Here is a 25,457-nt window from a genome sequence, read left to right as displayed (position 1 = left end):
CTGTGCCGTCTCATGTGTATTCTCTGCATTGGAAAAGAAGTGCATGTTTTACAAGGCTTGGATTAGTTTTGCAGGGACAATTAAAGGTTGTTCCAGCCATTTATTGAATTGAAGACAGCCACTATTGATTAAAAGCAGGGGTCTAATTGTGTTTGGGATTTGGGGACCCCGGTAGTTGTTAGATTATCTCTGACAAATTTACTGAGCCTGTGCAACACTTTGACTGATTCCTGCTGTTTCTCTGATTGTATGTTGTGATTATGAAATGTTTCTCTGTTAATCAGTTAAACCCTCATACCTCAGAGTCCAGAATTTATCCTTTGCATTTGCACTTTTTAAGAATTCAATTTTTTCACATTAACATTGTCCTCTAGTTCATCCTTTAGTTTATTTATAAGACACCAATTTCCTAAAAGATGAGAGAAAAGGGGTTAAAAAAGGATTTTACATAATAAAATGCTGCAGCCATCACTTTTAACTCTGCCTGCAGGCCTCTACACATGCTCCCTGACCATGCAGCCTTTGACAGACCAACAGAGCCGTGTGCTCAGCATCTCCATGACCAATTTGCTGGTAAAGGCAGGCCTGGTGGGTGCTGGGTTCCCTGTGGATCAAATCAGCGCCAGGCTGCCCTTAGAGCCAGGCCTGTACTTGGACCAGACGAATCTGCTGCTCTCGAACCTGCACCCATCAGCTGAGGTTACAGTTTTTGGCCCTGTGACTGCACTATCCAATCTACAGGTCAGACATGACACTCAAACGTTTGCATTGCATTTGCACGATTTAGAAATGTAAAGCCACTTTTTTTTTTTTTTTGATGTCTTTAGGTGTTTTCTACGTCTCCCAGCATTGTTGTGCAGGAGAAGGAGGTCCACCAGGGGTTCCCTGGTTTTGCTAAGTACACTGTCAGTGCTGTGGAAACTCAGGCAGCTGGTTCAGCCACAGTCACCATAAGCAGCTCTTCTTCTGGCCAGAGTCTCATCCTGCCCGTTACTTTGATGCATATGTCTGATCCTGGCGCAGCCAAAAAAGGTGAGACATTTTTAGCGGCACTGTGAGCTGGTGGAGTCACAAATATGAAACCTTTGAGTGCATCATTGTTCTTTCTGTGATAGAGGCAGATTGTAAATTATTTTGCTACATTATTGTGATGATTTGATCCAATCTAATTTAAAATGGCCTCATATTCTATAATAAAGTCATATTCATGGTGCCCTCTTTGCAGGCAAGAGCCTTCTGCCAGAAAAGACTTTTTTTTTTTTAATTTAGGATATTTCCATCACTATTAGAAGCTTTATCATCCTTCCTTGGCAGAATTAACGCTCCTTAGTGTGTGCAAAGCTTTAAAGACATTTTGACAGCTCGTTCTCCCACCGCTGTCCTCCTTTCAGCAGTTGCTCCTCAGGTTGGTCGTACGGAGGAGGGGTCCTCCCTGCACAGCTTCATCAACAGCTACCAGATGATGTTCTGCACCTTGTTCGCACTGCTTGCTGGGGCCGCCATCGTCATCATTGGTGGGTCACATCATTTCATTTTGAGCAGTCGTAGGCTTAACAAGTAGTTACAACTGTATTTTTCAGAGTAAAAGTCGCGCTTTTTTGCAAAGTTAGGTTTGAGGTGTGACTTAAATGCGACTTTTTTTTTTAAATAAATAGAAGTAACCACTAGAGGGCATAGCAGGTGTGTATCAGTATTTGCAACTGAGGCAACGCAGAAGAAGTCTTATGCCGGGCTTGGCAGTATTATTCCAAAGAGACACGGAGGATTAAGAGTTCAATGGATTTAGTGATTTTGAAGTGATATGAAGTTTAGTTAACTTGTTGGCATGTTCTTTATGGTTATCTAAAGAATTGTTTATATTTTGAGCTAATATACTAGATTTCTATGAATCATCATCTTACTGTCAAAATTATGCAATTTTAACTTTTCTTCTGATGCGCTGCAATGGATTGACTCTTACCTCACTGACCGCTCCCATCTTGTCAAAGTCCAGTCATTTAAATCTGCAGCTCTGTCTGCCAACTGGTGTTCCCCAAGGATCAATTTTGGGACCTTTGCTATTTTCACTGTACATTAGTGACCTTCCATCCAGTTGTCCTGATGTGTCTGCGCAGATGTACGCTGATGACACTGTAGTCTATGTTCATGGCAGTAATTCCTCTCTGGGGGCTGAGAAGCTCACCAATGCCATGGTCAACATCACAGCTTGGTTGAAGTACTCTTGTTTGCATTTAAACACATCTAAAACAGTTTTAATGTTTTTCACCAAGTCCGATAATTATTTCACTGTTGAACCAGATGTTATTGTTTCAGGAGAAAGGCTGCAGATTGTGTCAGAATACAAATATCTGGGTGTCATAATGGATTCAAAGCTGTCTTTCAAATCACACATCAAAAGGGTCTGCAATAGAGTCAAATTCAACCTCAGTAATTTTAGACGCATTCGCCATCAGATGTCCACACAGTCAGCAAAAACGTACATGCACTCCATGATTTTCTCTCATATCACTTACTGTTTGCCCGTCAGGTCACAGGCTTGCAATACATCTTTAAAACCTCTCCAAACATACAAACAAACTGTTACAACTTTGGATTAAAAAAACAACATATTTCATCATTGTCCAATATTAAAAAAACATTGATTACTGAGTTGGGAAAACTTGGTCAAATTTTCAAATCTGTGTCTCATGTACAAAATCATTCATGGCTTATCATCCCCTCCACTTCACCAGTTTGTTAACATCCGGACAGCAGATCACAACAGAACTCTGAGTGCAGTTAGAGGAAACTGTATCATTCCCTTCAAAAAAATAGTTTTTGGTCAGACTGCTTTGTCTGTTAGAGCTGCAACTGAGTGGAGCTTCACACCCGTAACTATTAGAAATCAAAACGCATATAATTTATTCAAGACACAAAAAAAGAAATGGCTCATTGACAATCAGAGCTGTCAACACCAAGTAAACCTCCTATCACCGATCCTCGCTACTATCTTGTCTTTTATGTGTGCATATTTTTATATTGGAAACTGTTTTTGCAAATGTAAACCAAAGTAAAATGGAAAAAATGTTCCTTTCAACCTGATCTTTACATATATTGATGCTAGATTGGATGTTTGCTCAAAATCAGGTCATACTGAAGGTGTTTGATGTGTGATTTCTATCAGATCATTCCTTCAGCCACTTATCTATGTTCATCTTGAAAAGCACTTTCACTGCTTTGTGGTTATGTATATGATCACAGTGCCGCTGAATGATGAAATGTCTGGTAAGTTTGGTGTAAGTGGGTGAATATGAGCCCAAAGTTCTCCAGAACCCTGTGTTCCTTCACCAGTGAAATCTTCATCAGCAGGATTTAATCCCATCGGGGTGAAATATGTCCTCCCTTTGTTCTCTTTCCACCTCAGTTGGAGGATAGCCTGCAGATAATTGTATTGTCTTTTAGCTAACTGATTGCAGAGGGCTTTCTTTTGAGGCTTTTTGATCATGTTTCCAAGCCGTAGTCCTGACGTATAGTCAGACAGACGCCTACAGTTTATGTCCTGTACCATGGTAACGTGAATAAATCTAATTAAATCAGCAACTTGGCAGCTTTTATGATAGTACCTGTTGTTTTCTGCAAAAGGACAAAACTAAAAAACACAAAGCCGCCAAATACTTCAATTCTATGCGGCAGATGTACTTATTTTTAGATATTGTAGGAGTTACTTAAGCAAATTGTATTTCTTTTATGTTCTTTGGCAGTGGCTGCTGTTAATAACCCAAACCGTCGCTGCATCAGAACACATAAATTCTGTAACTGGATTTTGCAACAGTTTGCTTGTTACGAGGATTTCATTTGACTCATGTTTTTCTGGAGCTCTTTAAATAACTTATAGGCTTGTTTTTTTTTTTTAACTCTCCCTCCTTTTTTTGTGTATGCTCTCCCCTGCAGTGCTCCACTCGTTTTTCTCTCCAAGAGAAGAAACGTATCATCCAGCTTTTATCCAGAGAACGCCACAGATGGTCAGAGGTAGGTCAGCATGTCTGTTGCTCTCTGTTCACCCAAACATGTACAAAAGCTCCTAAAAAAGACTCCTTTCACAGATTGAGACTATTTTTGGTGTAACGGAGTAGAAACACTGATAGAATTTTTCTTTAACTCTTAAATGTTGAAGTCTGAGTCAAGCAGTTATGAAAATCTTGATAAATCATAGAATTTTTTATAAATAACACAACTTCTCACCAACGGGGAAAGTTATTGCTAATTGAATGTCATAGACTTTAAGACATAATAAAAGAGAAAATTGGCCACCTTTAGGTGACCAACATCTCCAGAGAACTTTACATGAGCTGCAGTAACTGGAAGAGAAGAACAAACAGCCCTTCACCAAACCAAACTATTAGGATATGACATTGAGGTGACATGAAATGACCACGCGGTTAGCTTGCTTATAAAGCTGTTGCTGTGTAGACACTGTGGCATTGTTTACATCTTTTTTGAGGACGACTTAGAAGCTTACTGTTGTGTTTGTACAAATGATTCAGCCCTTCAGCTCATCTCATTACTGTCTTGATGAATTTATTTGAGATCCTTCTTAGTCCTTTATAGTAACAAACGCCCAGGATGATGCATTTTAACGATGTTGACGACAAAATAATTAGTAATCTGAAGATTAAGTATCTATCTAGTTTGATTTTAGTGATTCAACTTATTTCTTCCTGCTCTTGTACTTTTAGACTCCCCGGTAGCGAACTCCTTTACCCCCATCACCTCCAGAAGTGACCTGAGCAGCAGCCCCAGGTCACGCCTCTACTCCTCCCGCTACAAGTCTTAACGAAGCCCTCTGCCTCCATCTTTGACTTCTTTAAAATGAGAACCCATCTGCCAAAACTTGCACATGGACTGTGCCTTTTTTTTCCTTCAATTACTGCTGCAGTATGTGAGAGGAAGTCCCGGTTTGAATGTTGGTACCGATGCTTTCAAAGTTTCTTTTACGCCAGTCAAAAGGTGGTGCCAGTCGTTAAAGGGCTACATTTAATTTCTGTGTGTGTGTGTGTTGGTGCAAATATGTGTGAGTTGTACTAAATATATTTTAATTTTACGCAGCTATTCATAGGAAGTGTTTTGCCACAAAGACGTTTTTATACCGTCACTGATTGACATATGTTGAAGTGTCAAAACAAAATTGCTTGTGCGTTTAAAAAAAATAGCATTTTGTTTTTTGATTGTTGTTGCTTTGTCATTTTCGACATGTGGAACTCAGGAAAATCAACAATTCAGTTTGTTAGGAAGCAGGAAAATATTATATTTATTTTCATGACAAAAAAAAGATTTTTGTTGTAGCATTTGTACATTTTGAAAATCTGTTCACTGAATCCGTCCTGGTAAATCGTGAAAAGTTGAAACTGAGTAAAATGTTTCTCCTCTGGGCATTTCTACCCTTATAGTGACAAAAACCTTGATTTTTGAGCCCCAAACAGTGCAGCTCCTGTAAGAATAATTATTGTGACATGGCTAAAGAATGTGAACCGTCACTTTGGTTTGTGGTTTCTACAATGAAAAAGCTCTCAAATGTACCCTGCTCTTATTTCTCAGAATGTGAAGTTTTCTTCCTGTGGTTTCCAAAAAGAAGAAAAGACTGGGATATCAAAGTGTGATTCTTTTAATATGTGAAGATAATGATCATATTCATATTTTTGTTGCCGTTTCATCAAAGCAGCTTTCAGCACATAAATACTGTTGCCTGAGTGAATTTGTTTGCCTTTGTTAAATAAAGTTTTTACTTATGTTTAATGTTTGGAAGATTCATTTCAAAATGTTGTGACCATTGACGGAAAATGAGAACTGGACCAAGTGAGTGTGACATCATCCCTAGAAAATGACTTACTTTCAACCAAACGAAGGCAATTCTATCGCCATATTTTTTGTGATTATGGACCCCGCCATGTTGGTGAAAACGTTGGTAAGCAGTGATTGGTTCGAATCACTCGTAGTCAAAGTTTCTATGGCAACCACTCTTGCCAATCAGGAGTGAGCTTGTGAAAGACCACACCCCTTCCACTCAAAGCAGGCTGATTTGTCAAACCTTTCGAATGTTTGAAACGGGGGCCGGTGTGCATCACATTCCTTCATTGAGGCATCTGAGTGGTTAGTTTTTACCTTAAAGGACTTGCAAGATGTCCAGGTATGTGAGCAAGAATGGTTATTCTGACAATTGGAATGAGTAATGAGTTTATTTCTCTACAGAAGTCTATGGATTTAGGTTTCTGGGATCCAGCACACCAGGGGGAAGAGTCAGCTCAGTCCAGGTCTCTTCTGAAGTAAATTGTTTCGACGTTTTTTTCTTATTTTTATGGCTCTGTGTATTATGAAGCTTTCACCTAAATATTTTTATATAAAATAGATTTCATTTAAGTAGCTAATAAGAACAACCAACTTTGTAACGTAGGGTAGTTTAAAAGGATCCAAATAATTCTCGTTCAGCCACCTGTTCTAATTTTATCATTTGGCACCATCCATTTTTGCTTTATTGTCCTTTGTTCTGCTTGGAATACACTCCTCGTTGAACAATGTACATGTTTGGTCTATTGCTTCCTCCCTCGTGAGCACATTTGTCTCATTTGTGTCACGCAGATGAGTGAGGGTGTCTTGTCATGCTGGGCACCCGAAGGATTTGTAAAGGCCTTTCACCACTGATCAGCCTGAAGCTCCCATTTGTCTGCGACTCTCCTTTGTCAAGTCCCAGTTACCTGGCTCATTTGTATGCTCTTGAATGCTGCAGCCTGCATGCCAGCAGCAGCGGCTGCTGCACAGTCCATGTAGGGGATCAGACAAGAATGTACACCACAAAGCGATTCGTGAAGTGGTCTTCGACTCTTCATCCCTCAGAAAACTGGATTTTTGAAAGTATTTATTCACTTTTTTAAGCATTTAGTTATTTGAGAGTTGATCTTAAAGAATCTGAAAATGTTTGAATAATGTTTTACTCTGAAAAATATCACTATACCTTTAAAAAAAAAACATAGCAACACTTTGCAATTCATTCATATTTTTCTTTTTCTTAATTCTTTTTCTCATTTTTGGGTTCAGAATCAAGTTTTTGCAGTTTACTCCTTCACCATTGATTGAAAAATGCACAACTTTAATGTGATGTCTGCGTTTTATTCCCCTTGCATGCACAATAGTGACTGATTTCTGTTTTGGGGAAAGCTATGGAAGGCTGTTTTCCTTTAGATGTTGTCTGGCTTTTGTGACACAGGGCACACACTGACAGCAGCAACACACCAGTGTTTTATTACCTTTTCTGTTGACATGCAAAAACTAAAATTGGCCCCTTTCTTTGCATCAACGGATGTTTTCACATGGTCTGAAATGTGATATAACAGTCTGTCTTCTGCTAGTTGAAGGAACAGCCTAACTTTAAGTGACAGTTGGAGAATATTCTTGACTAAGTAATAAAATAATGCTTATTGGTTAATCATCTTTTGAAGGATTATCATAAACCTATAAAAAGCTTTGGGTGGAAAAAAAATAGATCCACTCCAATCATTTTTAATACTATTGTAAAAGTGTTATTTTAATTATGATTATGCTGCTTTTGCCCCCCCCCCCCCCCCCCCCCCCCCAAAAAAAAAAAAAAAAAAAGCATCTTTGTAACAGAATGAAGCGGAGCAGGGAGCTGGGGCCTGTGGATTGTAGCTTCTACGTCACAATTACAAGTTTTTTTTCCAACTGAATTTTTTCGTTTGCTCCTGAGTCACAGCAACTTGAATAAAGAAATAACTACTCAGAAATGCATTTTGAACTTAGCTCTCTTAATATATGTCCTCTGTCATGAGAAAGATGCCACAAAAACACATTAAAAACACCCAAAACATTGGAGCAGGTCTTTCAAAAATCTTTTCTTTGACTTTAATGTCAAACAAATATAAAAACACAATAATTTGCATTGGACTGGGTCTATAGGGAATGTCAGAGGTGGCTTCTGTTAAGATCATGAAGATTTCAGAGTGAGTAAGATCTGTGCATAGATGCAATTACAGGAGTGGACTTGAATACAAGTAAGAGATGCTCAAAAATATCTCAATCAATCCTAACCCAAATGTTATATTTGTTTTAGTTTGAGCCATAGCAGTACATTAATTTTATCTGCTGTCTGCCTTTATTTAAATAGCAGCTCTTTAGCTCAAGACAAGACACATTTTGAACAAATTAAGAGTAGCAACAGCTAAATCTCACTGTCCAGCTTGCAATTTCACATTGACACACATCAGTCAGCCAAATAAAGAAAGTCTGGACCCCAATGGTGTAAAAATAACAATCATCTTTTAAAGACAGTTACATTAATGGCTTCTACTGTTCCTTGTTTGAGTTTAGGGATTTTCCATAAATTCTAATGTTCATTTGTGACATTGGTGGTGGTCTGAGAGTTTTTGTGTTTTAAGTTTTGACCAAAATGAAAGTTGCGCCATTGGCTGATACAGAATATTAAGACTTGGAGTTTTAGTAGCATGGAAGGCGCAAACAGCCGAGGTTTGTTTGTTTTAATGCATTTTGGTGCGACCCCTCCTCTTTGAAGCAGATTTCAAAACTGTTTTTAAATCTCAGTTCATCAGCTAACCACTAGGTGGGTTTTGAACACAATTTTCAGTCCATTCAACTTTAATGTAAAATGCAATAACTTTTCAACAGAAATTGATATACTTATGGTCTGGTTCTAAGAGTGTTTTTCACTCCTGTGGTTATGTAATCTATACATTTCCACTGTACTAGATTTAGATTTTCATTGATAAAGAACCTAATTTTTAGTTGTACACTTAGTTCTTGTGTTCTAACAGATGTCTTAATTGTTTGTCCTGCTTTTTTTATTTTAGAAAGTTGTGGTTTTGGTTAGTATTACAATCACTGAGGAGCTTAAGGACTGCTAGTGAAGAAGTCAATACAAACCCTGGAAGTGATGCCACTACACGCCACGTCCATCTTTAAGCAGTTACTGGTTTTAAATAAAGTCGATTGTTTTTTGTTTTTTAATTTTATCAAGTAAGTGTCTTTTCCTTTGGTGCCCTTGATTTTGTTATTGAGTTTTACACCTCAGGGTCACCATATGTCTGGCATGACTGCATTTCCTACTGGTTGGCATGTTCCGTCCATCCTGAGCTCACAATCTGCACTGTGTTTACACAGCTGCATGTTTGATTCGGTTCTTTCTCCCATTAAAATTCAATTTTCTCAGATCATCCGAGAGTAGCCTTCGGCTGGAACACCACGAAGATAAAGCTATCGGTTTTACCGACACAACACTTCAAATGACAATATTTAAAAGGGCGACATCTAAGTGACTTTCAAAATAAAATAAAAACTTGGAGAAAGTGCAAGAACAGGCTGAGTAGTGGTGTCTTCATGAAAATTCTCACACTGCAACAGCAGGCCGCCTAGATATAAGTCCATTCTGAAGAATTGTCTTTAAATAAGCAAAAAAGAAAAATGGTCTTGGCAAGAATTTTTATTCTAAGAAAAAGAAGCTTAAACGGAGAATAATTTTACTATTGAAAAACTTTCTAAAGAAAATTTCTTTCAAGGCAGAAAATAGGTCAAGTATCTTGAAACAAGGGTCTTTTTACTTTCTCAAGATGTATTTTGCAGAGTTTGGTGCATGAAGACCTTTTTTTTCTTGCAAACTGTTAAAAACCTGCCAAATTTGTGTTTCTTTCTAAAACTTGAACCAGGCAATCCATCAAAAAAAAGTCAACGGTACTGCAGACTGGTGTCAACAGAAAAATGGCAAATTTTGCATGTGTGGAACAAACTGAAACTGCTTCTCATCCATCTTGTCCAACAAAGATGATGTCATTTAAAAGAAAGTATATTAACAGGCTTTTTAATAGTATCATATTTATTGCCAAGCAACATTAACAGAACAAATGATCCAACTGCAAAAATTTGCTTTTTCTTACTTTTTGTTTAAAATATCAATTATGACAAAACCTTTTACCTCTAAAACAGTTAGCATATCAATAAAACAGATTAAATAATGTTTGAAAAATATTCTTAGAGTGAACAGACAGTGAAATGAAAGGTAACAAACACAAATGTGCATTTATTGACAATATCTAATGTCACCCTTAGAATTTGGATCAGCCAAAAACAAGATGCTACAGACATGTTGACTTTGTCTCAACATTTCAGAACAACAGGAAACTGGGAGAATGAAGTCAAGTTAGAAGCTCAGCTTGGTCTAACAAGGATCCATCCATATGCTTATGGAAAATGTGCTTATTTATGCAAGTTTGAGCTCTAACTTAATCATAAGAACAGATTTAGAAGGCACCCCACAACACACATCTGTCATGAATTGAAAATTAAACAGTACACGTACATTAAAAATGTCCTTAAAACCAGACAATAAATATGTATTTTTTTGCTGTAAAGTCTGATTTTTACCATTGGAGTTTAGTGGAACTGCAATATTTGGTCCTTTCCAGTTTGTTTAGAATTTGGGAACAGAGAGGTCTTTGTAAATTCACCCTTAAAGTCCCACTCTGGTGCTGTTTTGATCTATTTTAAAAGTGCCACTGGTGTTCTTTTAATTTTAGTTGTCACTTTTAGTCAAGGGCATGGTGTAGACCTGCCCGTCATCCATCTGTTTATACTCTCTCCCCCCTAGCTTACAGCCCCTCACAACTCCAACCTAATATTACTGGTGCAACAAAAATGCCAAGCAACATTGGAGCTATCCTGCTGTACAGTTTTGAGGCAGATGCCAGCGCGGATGAGGAAAACAAAGACAAATATGGATCTAGTCGTCTACAAGAGGATATATCAGAATGGAGTGATGGAGGGAGCTAGCGCCTGCTGAGAGTTAACACCCACGTCACAGCTTTTTCAAAGGCATTTTTTCGTTTGCTCCTGATACACAACAACTTGAACAAATAACTACTCAAAAATGCAATTTTGAGCTTACTTATGTCCTCCATCATGAGATAAATACCACTAGAACATGTTAAAATACCATGTTTATCTGAATGGGTCTTTTCTAATGCACCTCAATCCGGAAGTCAATTAGTTCAGCCCTACCCCCCATTTGCAGGACATCTGCTGCAAATATTTTGTGGACATAAATATTATCCTTTCAAAATCAACCCTCCAGTGAATGGATAGTTCAGAACTGCAACCACACAGCCTTTGCCTTTAATTTGCTCCCAGGTCTCATGATGGTGTGATACCACATCCGGGGGGTGCACAAGTAGTTTGTCCTACAGCGGCTGATGGAACTTCAGCATCAGACTTCATTTATCAAACGGTCAAGTTAGAAGCTGAACAGCTGAGTGTCTTTTTTAATTAATGAACTGCTCCCATTCACTGCAATCATTCCACCAGAGGGGGGCCAGCCTGCTGCGTGGGGATGGAGACGCACAGACAGCATAGTAAACAATCCTGCGGGGGAAGAGCAACTCCAGTACACCGAGCTGGAGGAGGACGCGCACAGTAAAGTTATCTCTGATCAAACGCATCCATTTCTCAGGCGCGTGAAGCCGCACGGCGTCAGCTGATCGCTGGGATCCGCAGGTTCATGAAACTTCGAAGCCCCGCCCACTCGCCAGCCAGCGTCTGTTTACGAAAAGTCACGGGAATGGCATGAAGCTGGAAGGAGCAGAGGAGAAATGGCACAGCGCGCAACCGGCGGACGCACGCAGGAAGGGTGACCGGGACCATTACCGGGAAGTCCGTCAGCTGGCTGCCTCGCGCCGTCAGCGTGGGTGCTGGTAAAGCTTCCAGTGTTCGGCCGTGGGACCGCGCGTGTCCGGGGGAACATACCCAATTGTGGAATTATTGCATCCTTTAAATTAAAAAAAAAAATATGACGAAGCGTAAAAGGCGCAACCCTGGGGATTTTTGAACCTGGATTTTTCGTCGATACAACAGAGACCATAGCGAGAAAAAAAGAATAAAGAAATAAAAAAATATGGAAAGCCCAACAGAGAATCCCACCAAGGCTGGGGAATATCTGAAGGAGCTGAACAAAATCATTGAGACCCAGCAGGAGTTGCTGGAGAGGCAGAAGGGGAGGATAGAGGAGCTGGAGCAGCAAGTGTCCGACCTGTGCTCGGAGAACGCCTGCCTGAAGGAGCAGTACCAGCGGCACCTGGCAACCTGCAGGCTGCTTCAGGGCAGCAACAGCCTGGGCGCGCTGGGGGCCATCCGGGAGCATGTCACACAGGAGAAGTAAGATCCCATCATTATGTCTTTTTTTTTATTTCTTAGGAAGTTAAATCCTCAGTTCTTCATTCATCCTAAAGGAAGTTAGCTGCTGTCATCCGGATTTACTGCAACTGGAACATGCCATTGAGATGGATTAAAAAATAAATAAAAGCAAGTGCTGCTGCTGCTGGGTGATAGAAATCCATGTAAACACACGTGCGAATTGGTAAACCTCACCATAGCAACCATCCCCACTGAGGGGTTTGATGGACAAAACTGGCAGTTTGAACACAGAGCTGCATTTTGCCTTCATCAACACCTACCTGACTGTGGTTAAGCAGGCTGATCATGTTTTGTTAACACCTCAATCTTCTGCACTTTTGTCATGTAATACAGATTATCTCAGTTTGTTCTCATATCCATTTGTGGAAAGACCCAGGCCTGGATTTAACCAGCCCTACCATAGATGCAGGTAGAAAGTCCTGCTCTCATCATATCTGTTCATCCTATGGCTTACAATTTTTATGTTGAACTTTAATGGGCTTGGGACAGGAACAAGCAGGACACTGGTTTGTGCCCTGTTGAGGCATCTTTTTTCCCTTTTTTTTTTTGGTTAAATATGGATTTTTGCGGCGCATCACATATGGGGGAAGGGGCAGTTACGTCATTTAGGGCACAGTCCCGTCTTGCCCATGCCTTTATCCGGCCTTGGTAATGCCTCCAAAGAAATCCTCCATGGAGATTCTAATTTTTAAGATATAAGTGGAACAAGTTTATTGTCTAGTTAAGCTCGGCGGTGGGTTGAACCACCATGGTTCTGTTGAAGACCTTGATGGTCAGGCCTCCACCCCTCTGCTGTGCCAGGGCTCACCTTCTGTGAGCTCTTCTCTCAAGCATGTCTCAGCGTGCAGACATTTAACTCTGCTTCTGACAGCAGCGGGATCATGTGATGGTGCCTGACCTATGTCTCCAGGGGCATGCTGGTGTCGTGAATTTCAGTGGCAGCAAATCAATATTGTTGACTCAGGGGCTTTGTGTCTTTGCTGGTTGATAAAACCAGACTCATGAGATTAGAACACTGACCTTTTGCGTATTTTATCTGTAAGTCTCATTTGGGTGTTACGGAGTGATTTTTCTTTTTCAGAAAGATGCGTCGCCGAGTCTGAACACTATCTTTTAGCGCTATCTGAGAGCTGTTCTTCTTGCTTTTGTTTTGCCAAAACTAGTGATGACTTTATCAAATCTTGCTTGTTTTAAGTTTGGGTTACTCAAAAGAAAATATTTTTTTTAATGGCATTTGGAAATGATGAGTACTTTAAAGGATGCAAAGGCCTCAACAAAGTGTAATTCTAAGACTTTGAAAAGGTCATTTTAGCATGAAGAAAATGAGACCTAATTACAGGGGTTTGTTCTTGGAAATTAAACCGTCCAGACATTCAGGGTTAGTTTTGTGTTTTAGGTGGTCAGCCAAAAGAATCCAGCTTTTCCTTGGTTTCTATTTTTTTCCGAGGGTTTCCCAGGAAATTGGTCCCCAATCTTTGCAGGAGGTCCAGAAGACACTTAATCCCACCTGCTGTTTTTTCCTGATATCTGATGATTATTAATATCTCTTGTCTGAGTTTCTGGCAGACTTCATATCTCCTAGACACTTTTATGACATCTATCTTCAAGCTCTCATTTAAATTTGAAATCTGAAGCACATAAAACTCCTTCTTCAGTGTAAATTGTTAGATTTTTCTGTAAAAATGATATAAAGCAAACCAGAGATTATGCCTATGACAATCCATCCCTATCGGCCAAGAGCTGATGCTGATGCTTAAACAGACGCTCATCAGACCTTGGCTTCTCCTTTTTATCCTAGAAGTGGATTTCAAACACGTCGACGGAGACGCATCCCCGGCTTTCAGTGGTGTGACGATCTGAAGTACTTTAAAACTGTCGGCTCTGTTTGTGATGTAAAGCATGTTTTTGTTCCCTCCCCTTAAGTTTCTTGTCATTCCTGTTAAGTGGTAACTAACTGACTTCCCCGAGAGTGTTTCAGTTGAAAATCTAGCAGCACAAGCAGCTTTAAATGGGACATGCTCAGTGTATGAAGTGGTGAAGTCTCCTCTTGAGAAACGGAAAGACCTTGAGATGGCAGCCGGAGAAGTTCTGAAGAAAATTTGGAAAGGATTCTGTGGTATAGTTTTGTGAAACTAAAACTACGGTAGCCTAGAAGGCACTTCATTGGGCGTTTGAAGAGTTGACGGCCTCCGTTTTTGTGTATCTGACAGGATTTGTCAGTTAGTTGTCAGTTAGTTGTCAATCATACACACAATGTGTAAAATGGTTTATTTGCAAAAGTAAAGAAGTGGATTTGTAGCTGTTTTTTTAAATATTTATTTTCTTTTTTTTTAGTAGCATAAATCTGAGATTTTATCCACCTCCACAGTCTTACTGTCCTTGTCTGTTAAACTATAAATGAATGCAGAAGTTTCCTGCTCATTTGTTTACATATAAGAGGAAACTTTCTGCTACAAAATAAGGGCAAAATCGTTTGCACAAGTTTTCTATGAACTGAAAACTACAGAATGAGGTAATGTCCAAAAATAAGTAGATTTAAAGACCCACTTCGATAAAAATCGTGCTTTTTGTGTGTTTTTAACACAATCTTATAGCATTTTTTTTCACGATGATGCGCATATGTATGGAAAATTAAGCTCAAAATTGTATTTCTGTAAATGTCTTTAATCAAATCGTTGTGAGACAGGAGCAAACAGCAAATAATGGTGTTCAAACAAGAAGGTATTTGGAATGTAGAAGATATTCCGGGCAGGCCACAAGCTTCCTGCTCCAAAGATGACAATATACGTCTTTGTTTGTTTCATCCGAGCTGGCATTTGGCTCCAAACTACAACTGGAAGCTCAGATCTTGCTCACCATTTTTGTTGCACCGCTAATGTTAGGTGTTGTGAGGGGCTGTAAGCTAGTGGGAGAGAGTATAAAGAGCTGGATGAAGGGAAATGAGGACAAGCTGACTTCATGCCCTAGGCTAAAAATGGCATAGTCCTATTTAAATGACCACTAAGAACACTTTTACAATTAATCAAAAAATGATTGGAGTGAGACTTTGTTTTATTTAGAAGCAAATAAAAAAGTCTACTTTTTTTTAAACAATGTTTTTTTTATATCTCATACTGCTCACCTTTTCACATTTTAAACTGGTTTTATACTGTAATGTTAGCCTTTTTGAAAATGTGTAAAAATCTCACATCTTCTGGGTCAAAGATGAAGAGTCAGGTTTGAACTGCAGGCCATGTTGCTGTGAGAATAAAAAAAAGAGGAACTTTTGGGCTGATGTGGGGTGTTTGGGCTCCACTGCTCTCTGATTTCTCTGCTTTTCCATCTTGAATAAATCTTAGCTGCTAGTAAAATCTGAATTAAATCAGATTTTCAGTGAATTAAGTCAAAAGTTGTGTCCAAATTCCGTCACTACTCAGTATTTAGTGCACAATGAAAAATATGTAAAAATGTTTTTTTAATAAACAATTCAGGTTTTCATCATCAGATGATTACATTTGTAAAATGTTATCATGTTAGGTTTTTACTTCGTCAAATCGGTGCTGTCATACAGTATTTGCCGTTTTAAAAAGAGAAGTAGTTAGCATGGTGTCCGAATTGCTTTTTAAAATCCAGGGCAGTATAGTCCTGCACTGTGTCATTTTTTTAGTAGTTGGGGTTTAGGGAGGGAATTTCGACGTATAGCCAAAGACTGTTGTTATTCTCTTTGTCATGTTCTGCTTTGTTAACGCAGCTCATTTTCAGTTTAAATTTGAAGCTTCTATTATTTAATCCCCGCTTTTAAACTGCTGTTGATCATGTAGCAGGTGCAGGTGCATCCGAACCACACGGCTCATTTGTTACAATGAAATATGGATCGTACTTTTCTGTTTTGGATGTTTTTCAGCTTTAATTTGACTAAGATGCAGTCTGTGTTCATGCTGGAAAAGCTGTAAAGGAGAAAAATGCAATAAACATTAACACGCAATAGTGTCGCTGACTAAGATGTGGACAGTGTCAGTGGACAGTTCTTCCCCGTTTGTGCTCTTTGACTCATCCTCTCTATAGAAACAAAGTTGTGGGAAGTGTAATGTGATGCATCTCTGGAAGTTGAGTCAACAGATCTTTGAGTGTTTACCACAACAAGCTCCAGTGTCAGCCTGGGTCTCAGGACTAAGTGCAAAGGAGTTGGAAAATGTTTTGTGCATCCTCTGACCCTACTCCAAACCTGTAAACCAGCAGCAGCATCCGGATGAACTCATCAGCAGGGATTGAAACTGGCAATTTGTCTAATGTCAGTTCATTCATTCAGTTACAGTGAATCCTTTTATTCCCTTAGATACTCATCGAAACAACAATGCATGCTATTTAGGTTCCCCTTTTATTATCTGTATCATATCATATAATATTTTGAATGTCTTAAATGTTTACATAGGTCAAGTAGGTTGAAATGTCTTTATGCTGTTAGAACTAGGTAGCCCAACTGGTTTAGCTGGTTGTGCTGAGGCTGATTTCATGCAAGTTACCAGCAGTCCCTGCTATGATAAAACATTTAAAATACAAGAAATAATCTGCTTTCATCTCAGGATACACAATTTTTTAGCAGGTAAAACAATTTTGTGTTGCTGGAAATTTTTTTTCTGCAACCTGCAGGTTGCCAGCTCTAAAGCAGAAACCTGTTAAACAAAGTTAACGCTCCAGTGTCACAATGGTTTCTGTGTTCAGTATGACAGCGCAACATTCGCTCTCTTTGCAGCTGTTTTATTACTGTTGGAGTGGATGTAAGAAACCATATTTGAAACATGACATTTGTGGAAAACAATGCTTGTATGTCATGGCGGTTCCATAAATATTTTAGAATAAATTATTAAAAAGAATATCAAAAAGATGTCTAATCTTTTTGATCGCTTGTTTGGGGGGGGGGCTAAGTAACTATGTTCTAGAAAATGACAGTTTTGTTGAATTTTGGCTAAAAACAGCATAATTATAATTAAAAGACAACTGGAAATTCTTTTAAAATTTTTTAAAAGATGATCGTAGTAGGTCTTTAAAAGTTAAATATTCAATTATGACACAAGGGTTATACAGGGTTGAGAGCAGCTTTATAAAGAAAACACTGAGTCATAAAGTCAAACTTAAAAAAACTGTTACAGTTTGACAAGAAAATAGTTTTGGCTGAAGTTTTTTTATTATATATTTTATTTAGTGTTTTTTGGTGTTGTCAGTGCTTTCATTATTCAGTGTTAGTATTTTTTTATGCTTTTCATTTGAACATTTCTCCAATGCGTCACATATCCCTCACAGTTCACCATTATCTGTTTGGTCTTTCAAATAACAAACATAACTCTGTATAAAGTCCGGTGTACTATCTGTGGCTATGATTCAAGGTTTTCTCTCATGATGCAAGAGAGGCGGGGGGTAATCAGCGTGCATCACTTACGATATGAGCTTTTCCCTGAGGTTTGAGGTGGAAATGCGCATACAAGTGCTTTCATTTCTCTTTTTGTAGCTTATAGATTCACACACCCACATGTATAATTCAAACATTGTCCCAGTCCCGCATGTAAACAGTCTTTGGTATGCTGAAGTGATCGCTCGAGAGATAATTTCTTCATTTGTGGCTGCCACGCAGCTTGTGTTCTCCTACATGTGCGACAGGGCTGATGTGAAACTGGAACATTTTTATTTACCAATCTAATGGATGATATGTTGTAGGAAAATGATTTTTTTTTTCCTGTAATGACAGAACAAACATGTATTATGAGAACGTTGTACTTGAGTGTGATACGTCACACGTGATAAGTCCTTTTGAGTGGGCAATACCTATTTAAAAAGAAGGAAAATCTCAGCAAACTCCAATTCTTGTGCTGTTAAATACCCTAATGAGCACCACTGGGTTCATAAAGGAGCAGCAAAGGTCTTAAGTTGTTGCATCTGTGGTAACTGTTCCATAAAATGTGCCAAGATAAAATGACTTTCTTTCCATTTATATACACTTGTGATGCAGGCAACACATTCATTTATGCTCGTGTTTCTGTGGAGTAGCTTTTAGTCCTTCATTCAAATTTAATTGTTGCTAAACTCAAACTGCTGCTTAATTTTGTGCCGTTTAGCCCGTTGTGCACTTTTGCAGCATGTGTGCTTTCACCTTTCATACCTGCAGCGATGCAGATGCTGCTTCAACAGTTATGTGACAGATGGACAAGGTGTGTGGGCGTTTGCTGGTATCACTGGCATGCTTAAACTCAACTTTCCATTTTCAAGTTTTTTTTTAATTTATTTATTTATTTACGTATATTTTTATTCTATTTATTTATTTATTTATTTATTTAATTAATTATTTATGTATTGACTTACTTACTTGCTTACCCACTTACCTCCTTACTTACCTCCTTACTTACTTACTTGTCCTGTCCAACAGCTGGGCAAACAGATGAGAGCTGAAGGCCTCTTGTGTTGGACATATTTTACTTTAACAAGAGGGGTTATGACTCTTCTGACAAACCAGAGGTATGTCTGAAGAAACCCCTTTTGGTATCAAGGCCAAACTTTATTCAATTTAATCATATTTGAAAATCATTGTGTTGGACCAAATGGAAAAGGAAAGGAGGGAAGAAGAAAGAGGGATGTTAGAGAGGGGGGGTTAGGAGGGTCATTATAGAGGGGGGGCGGGGTAAAACCATGAAGCAGCATAAAGCAACAAGTTGCTGGATGGTTATAATCATTACAGTGAGGTTCAAATGTAATACAAATCTAGAAGGGGCGGGGCCTGTCCACACACACACTCAAATGCCACAAACACACCTGTTAGCTCCAAAAACGTTCACCTGTCAACATGTACATAATACAAATAATGTTCCCACACGCATACCTATGCAAAGTGTGAAATATTTCATTCAATCATGCAAACTATTTGTGCAAAGGTGAGCTAACACCTGTGTTAGAGTGAGTGTTTATGTTCTTCTAAAATGGATGATGGAATGTAAAAAGAAGGAGGGAGAGTACCAAGCATCCCCACACCAAGGCCCCCGCTGCAGCTGCAGTGGCAGCCAGAACCCCCCAACACTCGCACGGCAACAAATAGAGAACTACCACCCCCCGGGCGATCACATCCGCCACCTAGGCCAGGGCCAGCAGGACCGCCACGGTTGTGCTAAAAATCTTGATAAAATTGTGTGTTTTTACAATAAACATGCACTAAAGGTCAAAATCTATATTTGCCATGTTTATGAGTGTGACTTAAGCAGCAAACCTTCTGGACCATGGTGTTAGGAAACCTCAGATTGTGAAAACCAAGCAGGTCAGAGGGAGCAGTTCTGTGTTTACAATTGGATCCACAGTCGTATTTTCTCTTGTCCTTTCATTTATGTGTTTTTTATTTTTTTTATTTTGGCATCTAGCTTGATAGTTCCTCTTGTCTAGATATGCAAGCAGTGGTACAGGATGGATATTTTGTGGTAAGTAAGTAAGCAACAGCATTTTGAAAGTGAAATATCTCTCAGCTTGCTTTTTCTGTTGTAAATGTGCTGCCTGCTGAGTAGCACAAAAACCTGTCTTTTTATTTTAGTGACAAAGACACAGGTGAAGCTGGATGTTGGGTTGTCATGAGTCGGTGGAATTGCAGGCGCTGTCATTGCTTTACAGGGAAGCTGTAAAGCTAAAACAAACTGATACATTATTGTGTTCTGTTGAATTTTGTTTGGATCCCGGTCTATAAAAAAAGTCTGTAAAAGTTGAAAACTGTACCCGAAAACAGGACACTTTTTAAAACTCCCAGTCTGAACATATTTTGATCTATTTTAAAGTGTTCCCAGTGGTCTTTTAATTATTATTATGCCGTTTTTACCCCAAATCAGAAAACCTGTGTCGTTTTCTAAAACATAGTTTCTGTAGAGTTGTAGTTAATTGAAAACTCATATCTGAGGTGTGGGAGGGGCTGTTGGCGCATAGTGAGCCTGTCCGCCTTTCTCATCATCACTTTGTTTACATTCTCTTCGGCTAGTTTACAGCCCCTAACACCCCCAACCTAATTTCGGGTGTATCAAAAATGGCGAGCAATAGTGGAGCTGTACAGTTTGGAGCCAGATGCCAGCTCAGACGAGGAAAAACAAAGACGTACATCAATCTATTTGTCTGCAAATATATGTATCAAAATGGAGGCAAAGCAGGGAGCTTGTGGCCTGCTGACTGTAGTTCGTATGTAACGTCAAGCTTTTTCAAACGGCTTTTTTTTGTCTGCTCCTGATTCACAACGAATTGAACAAAGAAAAATTCAGAAATAAAACTGTGATTTTAATTTTCTTAATGTATGGCCTCCATTATTAGAAAAATGCCACAAGAACACAGGGGAGCAGGTCTTTTTTAAAAATATTTTCTTTGACTAAAATATTAAACAAATAAAAAAACACTTTATTTTTTTTGAGGTGATTCATATTTTTTTTTAAGTTGCATGTAGGATTTTTGACATTTGTTTGAGAAGCAAGTGTCATTACAAGTTTCTTTTTTATTGATTGTCATGTATTCATGTAGGTATTGTGTTCATGCGGGTTTTTCTTTATTTTATAATAACAGAAATGAGCACAGCTTGACTCTGAAAAGAGTTATTAGAGTTGACAGTTAAATGAGCAAATCTGCAGAAGTCTTTTATGAGGCGTGTTTGTGGTTTCCTATTTTTGGCTCTTCCTTCCGTCTTTCTAATATGTTTTGTAGTTTTATTTTCAGTTTCCGCATTGTAATTATTATTTCCTGGCATTTCTGCCTTATTTTTCTAATCTGTCATTCTGACCGTGTCCGCCTCTAAATGGAGCCTGTGGATTGAAGATTGGCAAATCCGTGGATAGTTCATCGGGAGCCAGTGTAACTGCTTAAGTGTGAGTTTGGGACCCCTCAACTGCATAGTAGAGAAAGCTGGTTATGGAGGCTGGTGCAAGTCCGCTCTTTTAGCCAGAGATCTGCTGAACAATCACTGTGCCAAACCAGATTTATGAGCGCACAGGCTCCCTCTCCTCAGCAAAGGCTTTCTAATGAAATACTCCTGCTAGATTAGTGTCTGCGCAGGGATGATTTGCATTCATACTCACCTATAAATCTTAAGCAATGTCGAAAGACAATTTGCAACTTGCTCTGAGAATCAGCTGCGGGCTGCATTCATCTGTTATAAACTTTTTTCTGCCCACGTCTTAGTGTGGCGGCAGTCCTGCTGGAAGAAAGCCAGCAACTGCCTGACCCCGTTTTCTTCCAGTCAGACGTTCCAGAAGAGATTTACTGTTGGCCTTTGTATTTTAATGATGCAAGATAAGAAATGATCATGCCTTTAATGACCATTATTACTTGTGTCTTTGCTTGTAAAGGTTTTGCCTTCAGGGGATGAATTTGTGCAACTTTGCCTTTTGTACAGTGGGGGTCTGTGTTAACTTGAGGGTAACGTCAGGGTCAGTAAAAGGAGTTGCTCTGATAAGAGCTAATTATTATAAGGAGTCATATAAACTGCATATAAAGCATAAATTGATGAAGCAAAACTCTTGAAAAGTAGGAATGCTACGTTCACATTGAGCATTTGATGCAGCCTTCATGAACACGGGTTTAGTGTATAGTGTTCATACTGGACAAGCAGTATTTGTCTACTGCTTATTGTTGCATGTCTGCCACCTAGAGTTGGAAAACGCATGGTAGGGAATGTCAAAGTGGTGTAAATCTTGCAAATCCAGGCTTTTTCGGTCACAGCTTTTGTTCCGATATATGAAAGACTTGGTGTCATAGAATTCCACCGGGCACAAACCACAATTTTTAATTTCTCCTCCATGATCAATTTTCGAATTGTTGGCACTTCTGTGAATTGAAAGGGATGCCATCCATACATCGCTGCCAAACCCAAGTCCCTGATTGGTCAAAGTTCAGCCTGATTTCACTTTAAACATGCATTCAATGGCCACGCGTTTGCACGCAGAGCCCAAAAACTATTGTAGAAACTTGCGTAGATGCATGAAGGCAAGAGTTTTGAACGCAGAAGCTGTAAACGCACATTTGTGCGTGTTTACATAGACTTTTCTTTGAAAGGGGCTGCTTGAATGTACGTTGGAGGAGGGTGTGAACACAGTTTAACAGAGTTAGCATGTTGCAGGGAGGAGGTCTTTTTTTTTCTTCTGGAACTGCGTGATAATCCCGGGCAAGCATCTTTTTAAGAACTGCAAAGGTTTGTTTACCACCTAGAGGTGAAATGAAACGGCTATCATCAATATCCTTTAGTGAGTCAGCGCTCTTCTGAGCTAATCCCACAAGTCGGATGCTCAAATGTTTACATGTATTTCTTTTTTTAAATATTAGCAAAATGTAACTTGAATTTTACTACGGGCCTAAAGTTGTCTGTATAATTGGATAAATGCACCTCAATCTATTGAACGATGGAATGATTATCCTTACAGGCTGAACTAGAAAGGGAAAAAACTAAAAAGGGAAAAAACTAAGTTTGTGTTAAGGGAAAGCAGGCTCCACCTCACTTCACTTTCTGAAAACGCTTAAGATCTTCAGTGTTTGCAGAAAGCCTCTTGTTTGTCTTCTGTAAACCTTTGGTAAAACCTCAGAGGGCAGTTCTCTGAGCAGCCAAGATGTGGCATTTTCTAATATTTGGGGGGGGGACAACACAAACTGAAAATGAAAAATGGTCATTTATTTCTCCCTACAATCCATTTTTATGTACATGTGGCAAACCTGTTTTAGATTCACAGCATCTGGCTGTTGACCTTTAGGGTCAAGAGCTTCAAAGGATTTCTGACTTTGGGTTTTATCATTTTTCAACTGAGATTTCTGCTCTGTTATTTTATCGGTGTAAACCAACTCATATTTCAAGTGCAAACTATGTAACATTTGTCTTTTTTCAAACTTTTTTTCTTTTTTTTTTTTATTAGCTAGAAAAACACCGTAATAAATCTCGTAAAGCTGGATTATGGCAATTTTTAAATCTTCAAAGTGCATACATTTTTAAAAATTGTTAGCACACTGCCATAAGACATGTAAAAAAAAAAAGTTACATTATCTTTTTGTGAAAATCAGATATTTTTGAAACTGTCAATGAGGACTTATCATTTCAAGAGAGGAAGTCTTAAAGACTTGAGTGTTTAATGGTTTATTATGAGACTACCAGCTTTTTGCCTCAAAGTTCAGAGGAGACCAGGTTGAGGTGAGGGTCAGTTTAGGTGTAAAAGAAAAGTAGTTACCGGTAGTTGTTTTTTGAAAAGATGTAATATTTAATGTCGAATAACTTTTAAAAAATATGAATGAGTGAGGACAAACACTGGTCTGCGTGTGCGGCTGTGTATTTTTACCCCTTGTGCTATCTTATGGGGTCCAGATGACCCCACCCTTATATTGACGTGTTCTCCCTACCATAACAAAGGTGGATAAAGGTGAAGAGGATTTCATGTAATCCAATGAAGATCACAAGTCATTGAAGAAAAAAAGGTTCAGCACACTGTCTAACACAGGAAATTCATAGATAACAGAAAATTAAATGCAAAAATGCTTTTTCCCCTATCATTTTGTACTAACAGATGCATGAAAAAGCAGCTTTTATTAATATTCTGTCAAAAGCAGTATTGTTTATATGTTCCAATGGTTGTAAGGAAAAAATATAACAATCTGTAGTGGTAAAATATTTCAAATTTAGTTTTGTTTTTTCCCCCTCTTTTACAAAAATTAGGCCCTAATCAAAATTAAAACGCCTAAAGAGGAACATAAGTACAAAGTGAGCCTGGCCGATGTGTGTTTTTTTGTTGTTTTTGCAGGTTAACCAATTATCCTCCTCGCAGCTGTCAGAAGCAGCTGACACAGCAAAAGGATCGAAGGCCCTTTGAAGCGTAGTACCTGTGGAGAGCCGCTTGAAAGGCTGCCATGAGTTTTCTGCCAAGTTGGGAGTGCAGGATGGGCGTTTGTGTGTAGACAGCTGACACGGTATGGGCTGAGTCAACAACTAAGCAGAGATGAGGAGCTCCTGCTCGCTGCAAATGTTCTGTCACCGTAGATTGACATCAGCACGGATTTCCTTGTTGCCGGCTGAGTCTTTCACAGCAAATATTTGAGCTGAGCCTTTAATATGAAGCAGTTGTCTTACAAACAATTCAGTCCAGTGGCGCGGTACATAACCTCTGCAGTTCCTCTGTGTTTGACTGAAGTCGGTGACTCTTCGGGTAAACGGTTTGCATATTTTCCACTAATGGAGGCCTGTAAATGTGTGAACTTGCACTCCTGCTTTTAAAGAAATGTCTGTGTCCCATATGTTCTTTCCAGCCCTGAATTTGTCAAAATCCAAGGTTTATATGGGAGAATGCGGCCAAAATGAAGGCATAATCTCTTTGTATTTATCACCCGGACTCATTTTTGTTATTTAGAGCTAAATTTAGTAAATGGAGACACAAAAAATGTAGTGCTTCATGCAGAGAGAGCACGAGATTTGGAAGTCGGATAAAAATCAAACTGTTTTATTATTTTAGTGTGTGTGTGCTGAGGCAAAAGATGCCTGAAAATGCAAACATTAGAAATGAAAATTCTTCAGAGTCCATGGATGAATGAAGTGCTGCCAGAAAAATAATCCCCTAAAGTTTTTTTGGGATGGTATCAAAAAAACCACGGGCGAGACGGGAAAAGAGAAGCTGGTCTTTTAGGTCAGAAAGAACACATTTATGTGTTCTAATTGGAGGCATTATCGAGAAACGCTTGTGTGGAGCACGTTTTGCAGAGTTTTGAAAATGAAACTTCACAACCAGCATACTTGAAATTTAGATTCTAAGTTTGGATGGTTTTTTTTGTTTTGTTTTTTGTAATTTAATTAAATTCATACTAGAAAAAAAAAAAGAGCTGTACGGCAAATGTTTGCACCCGCCAGTTTATATTTGTAAAAAGCCTTTTTCTGAACATTCATGCAGAGGTAAGAATACAATCTTAACTTTAAATGGGCCAATGTAGAGATTTGAGTAAAAATAAATGTGGCATGTATGACATATTATATGACCAATTTCATTAGAATACAGTATCTCTTGTTTAATGCAACAAATGTTATTTTTGTACACATTTGAATATGTTTTAATAAATAACAAAGAATTTTGACAGGTCAGCAACTTTTTGTTTTGACTACTAATCCTCTAGAATAATTTTTAACTAATTCTATACTTGAGCATCTAATTTATATTTTATAATTCACCACAGAAAAAAGTAAAGGTTATTTTTGATAATATTTACAAATTTAGAGA

The 25,457-nt window shown here is 38.7% G+C and overlaps 2 protein-coding genes across 6 annotated transcripts in view; both read left to right on the top strand.

Annotated features, from left to right (window-relative positions):
• nup210 (nucleoporin 210) overlaps positions 1–5,772 on the top strand; it is a 32,444-nt gene extending 26,672 nt beyond the window's left edge. The window contains exons 36-40 of one of the 2 annotated variants that reach the window (XM_011477293.4): positions 491–741; positions 828–1,032; positions 1,395–1,514; positions 3,931–4,008; positions 4,716–5,772. In XM_011477293.4, coding sequence (XP_011475595.1) covers positions 491–741; positions 828–1,032; positions 1,395–1,514; positions 3,931–4,008; positions 4,716–4,813 — 752 coding nt within the window. In that variant the 3' untranslated portion in view covers positions 4,814–5,772. Of the gene's footprint in view, positions 1–490; positions 742–827; positions 1,033–1,391; positions 1,515–3,930; positions 4,009–4,715 lie in introns of both variants that reach the window. The other variant, XM_011477292.4, reaches the window with a different exon arrangement.
• Positions 5,773–10,059: 4,287 nt separating this feature from the next.
• The window catches only part of iqsec1a (IQ motif and Sec7 domain ArfGEF 1a), a 104,332-nt gene continuing 88,934 nt past the window's right edge, over positions 10,060–25,457 (top strand). For all 4 annotated transcript variants that reach the window (XM_023956703.2, XM_023956712.2, XM_023956702.2 and 1 more), the window contains exon 1: positions 10,060–12,201. In XM_023956703.2, the coding sequence (XP_023812471.1) occupies positions 11,942–12,201 (260 nt within the window). In that variant the 5' untranslated portion in view covers positions 10,060–11,941. The remainder of the gene's footprint in view (positions 12,202–25,457) is intronic.

The sequence above is a fragment of the Oryzias latipes genome, chromosome 7, assembly GCF_053564925.1.
Source record: "Oryzias latipes strain Hd-rR chromosome 7, Olatipes_Hd-rR_3.1".
Classification (NCBI taxonomy): domain Eukaryota; kingdom Metazoa; phylum Chordata; class Actinopteri; order Beloniformes; family Adrianichthyidae; genus Oryzias; species Oryzias latipes.
The sequence above is the reverse complement of the archived record's forward strand: the minus strand, read 5'-3'. Positions and strand labels throughout refer to the sequence as shown.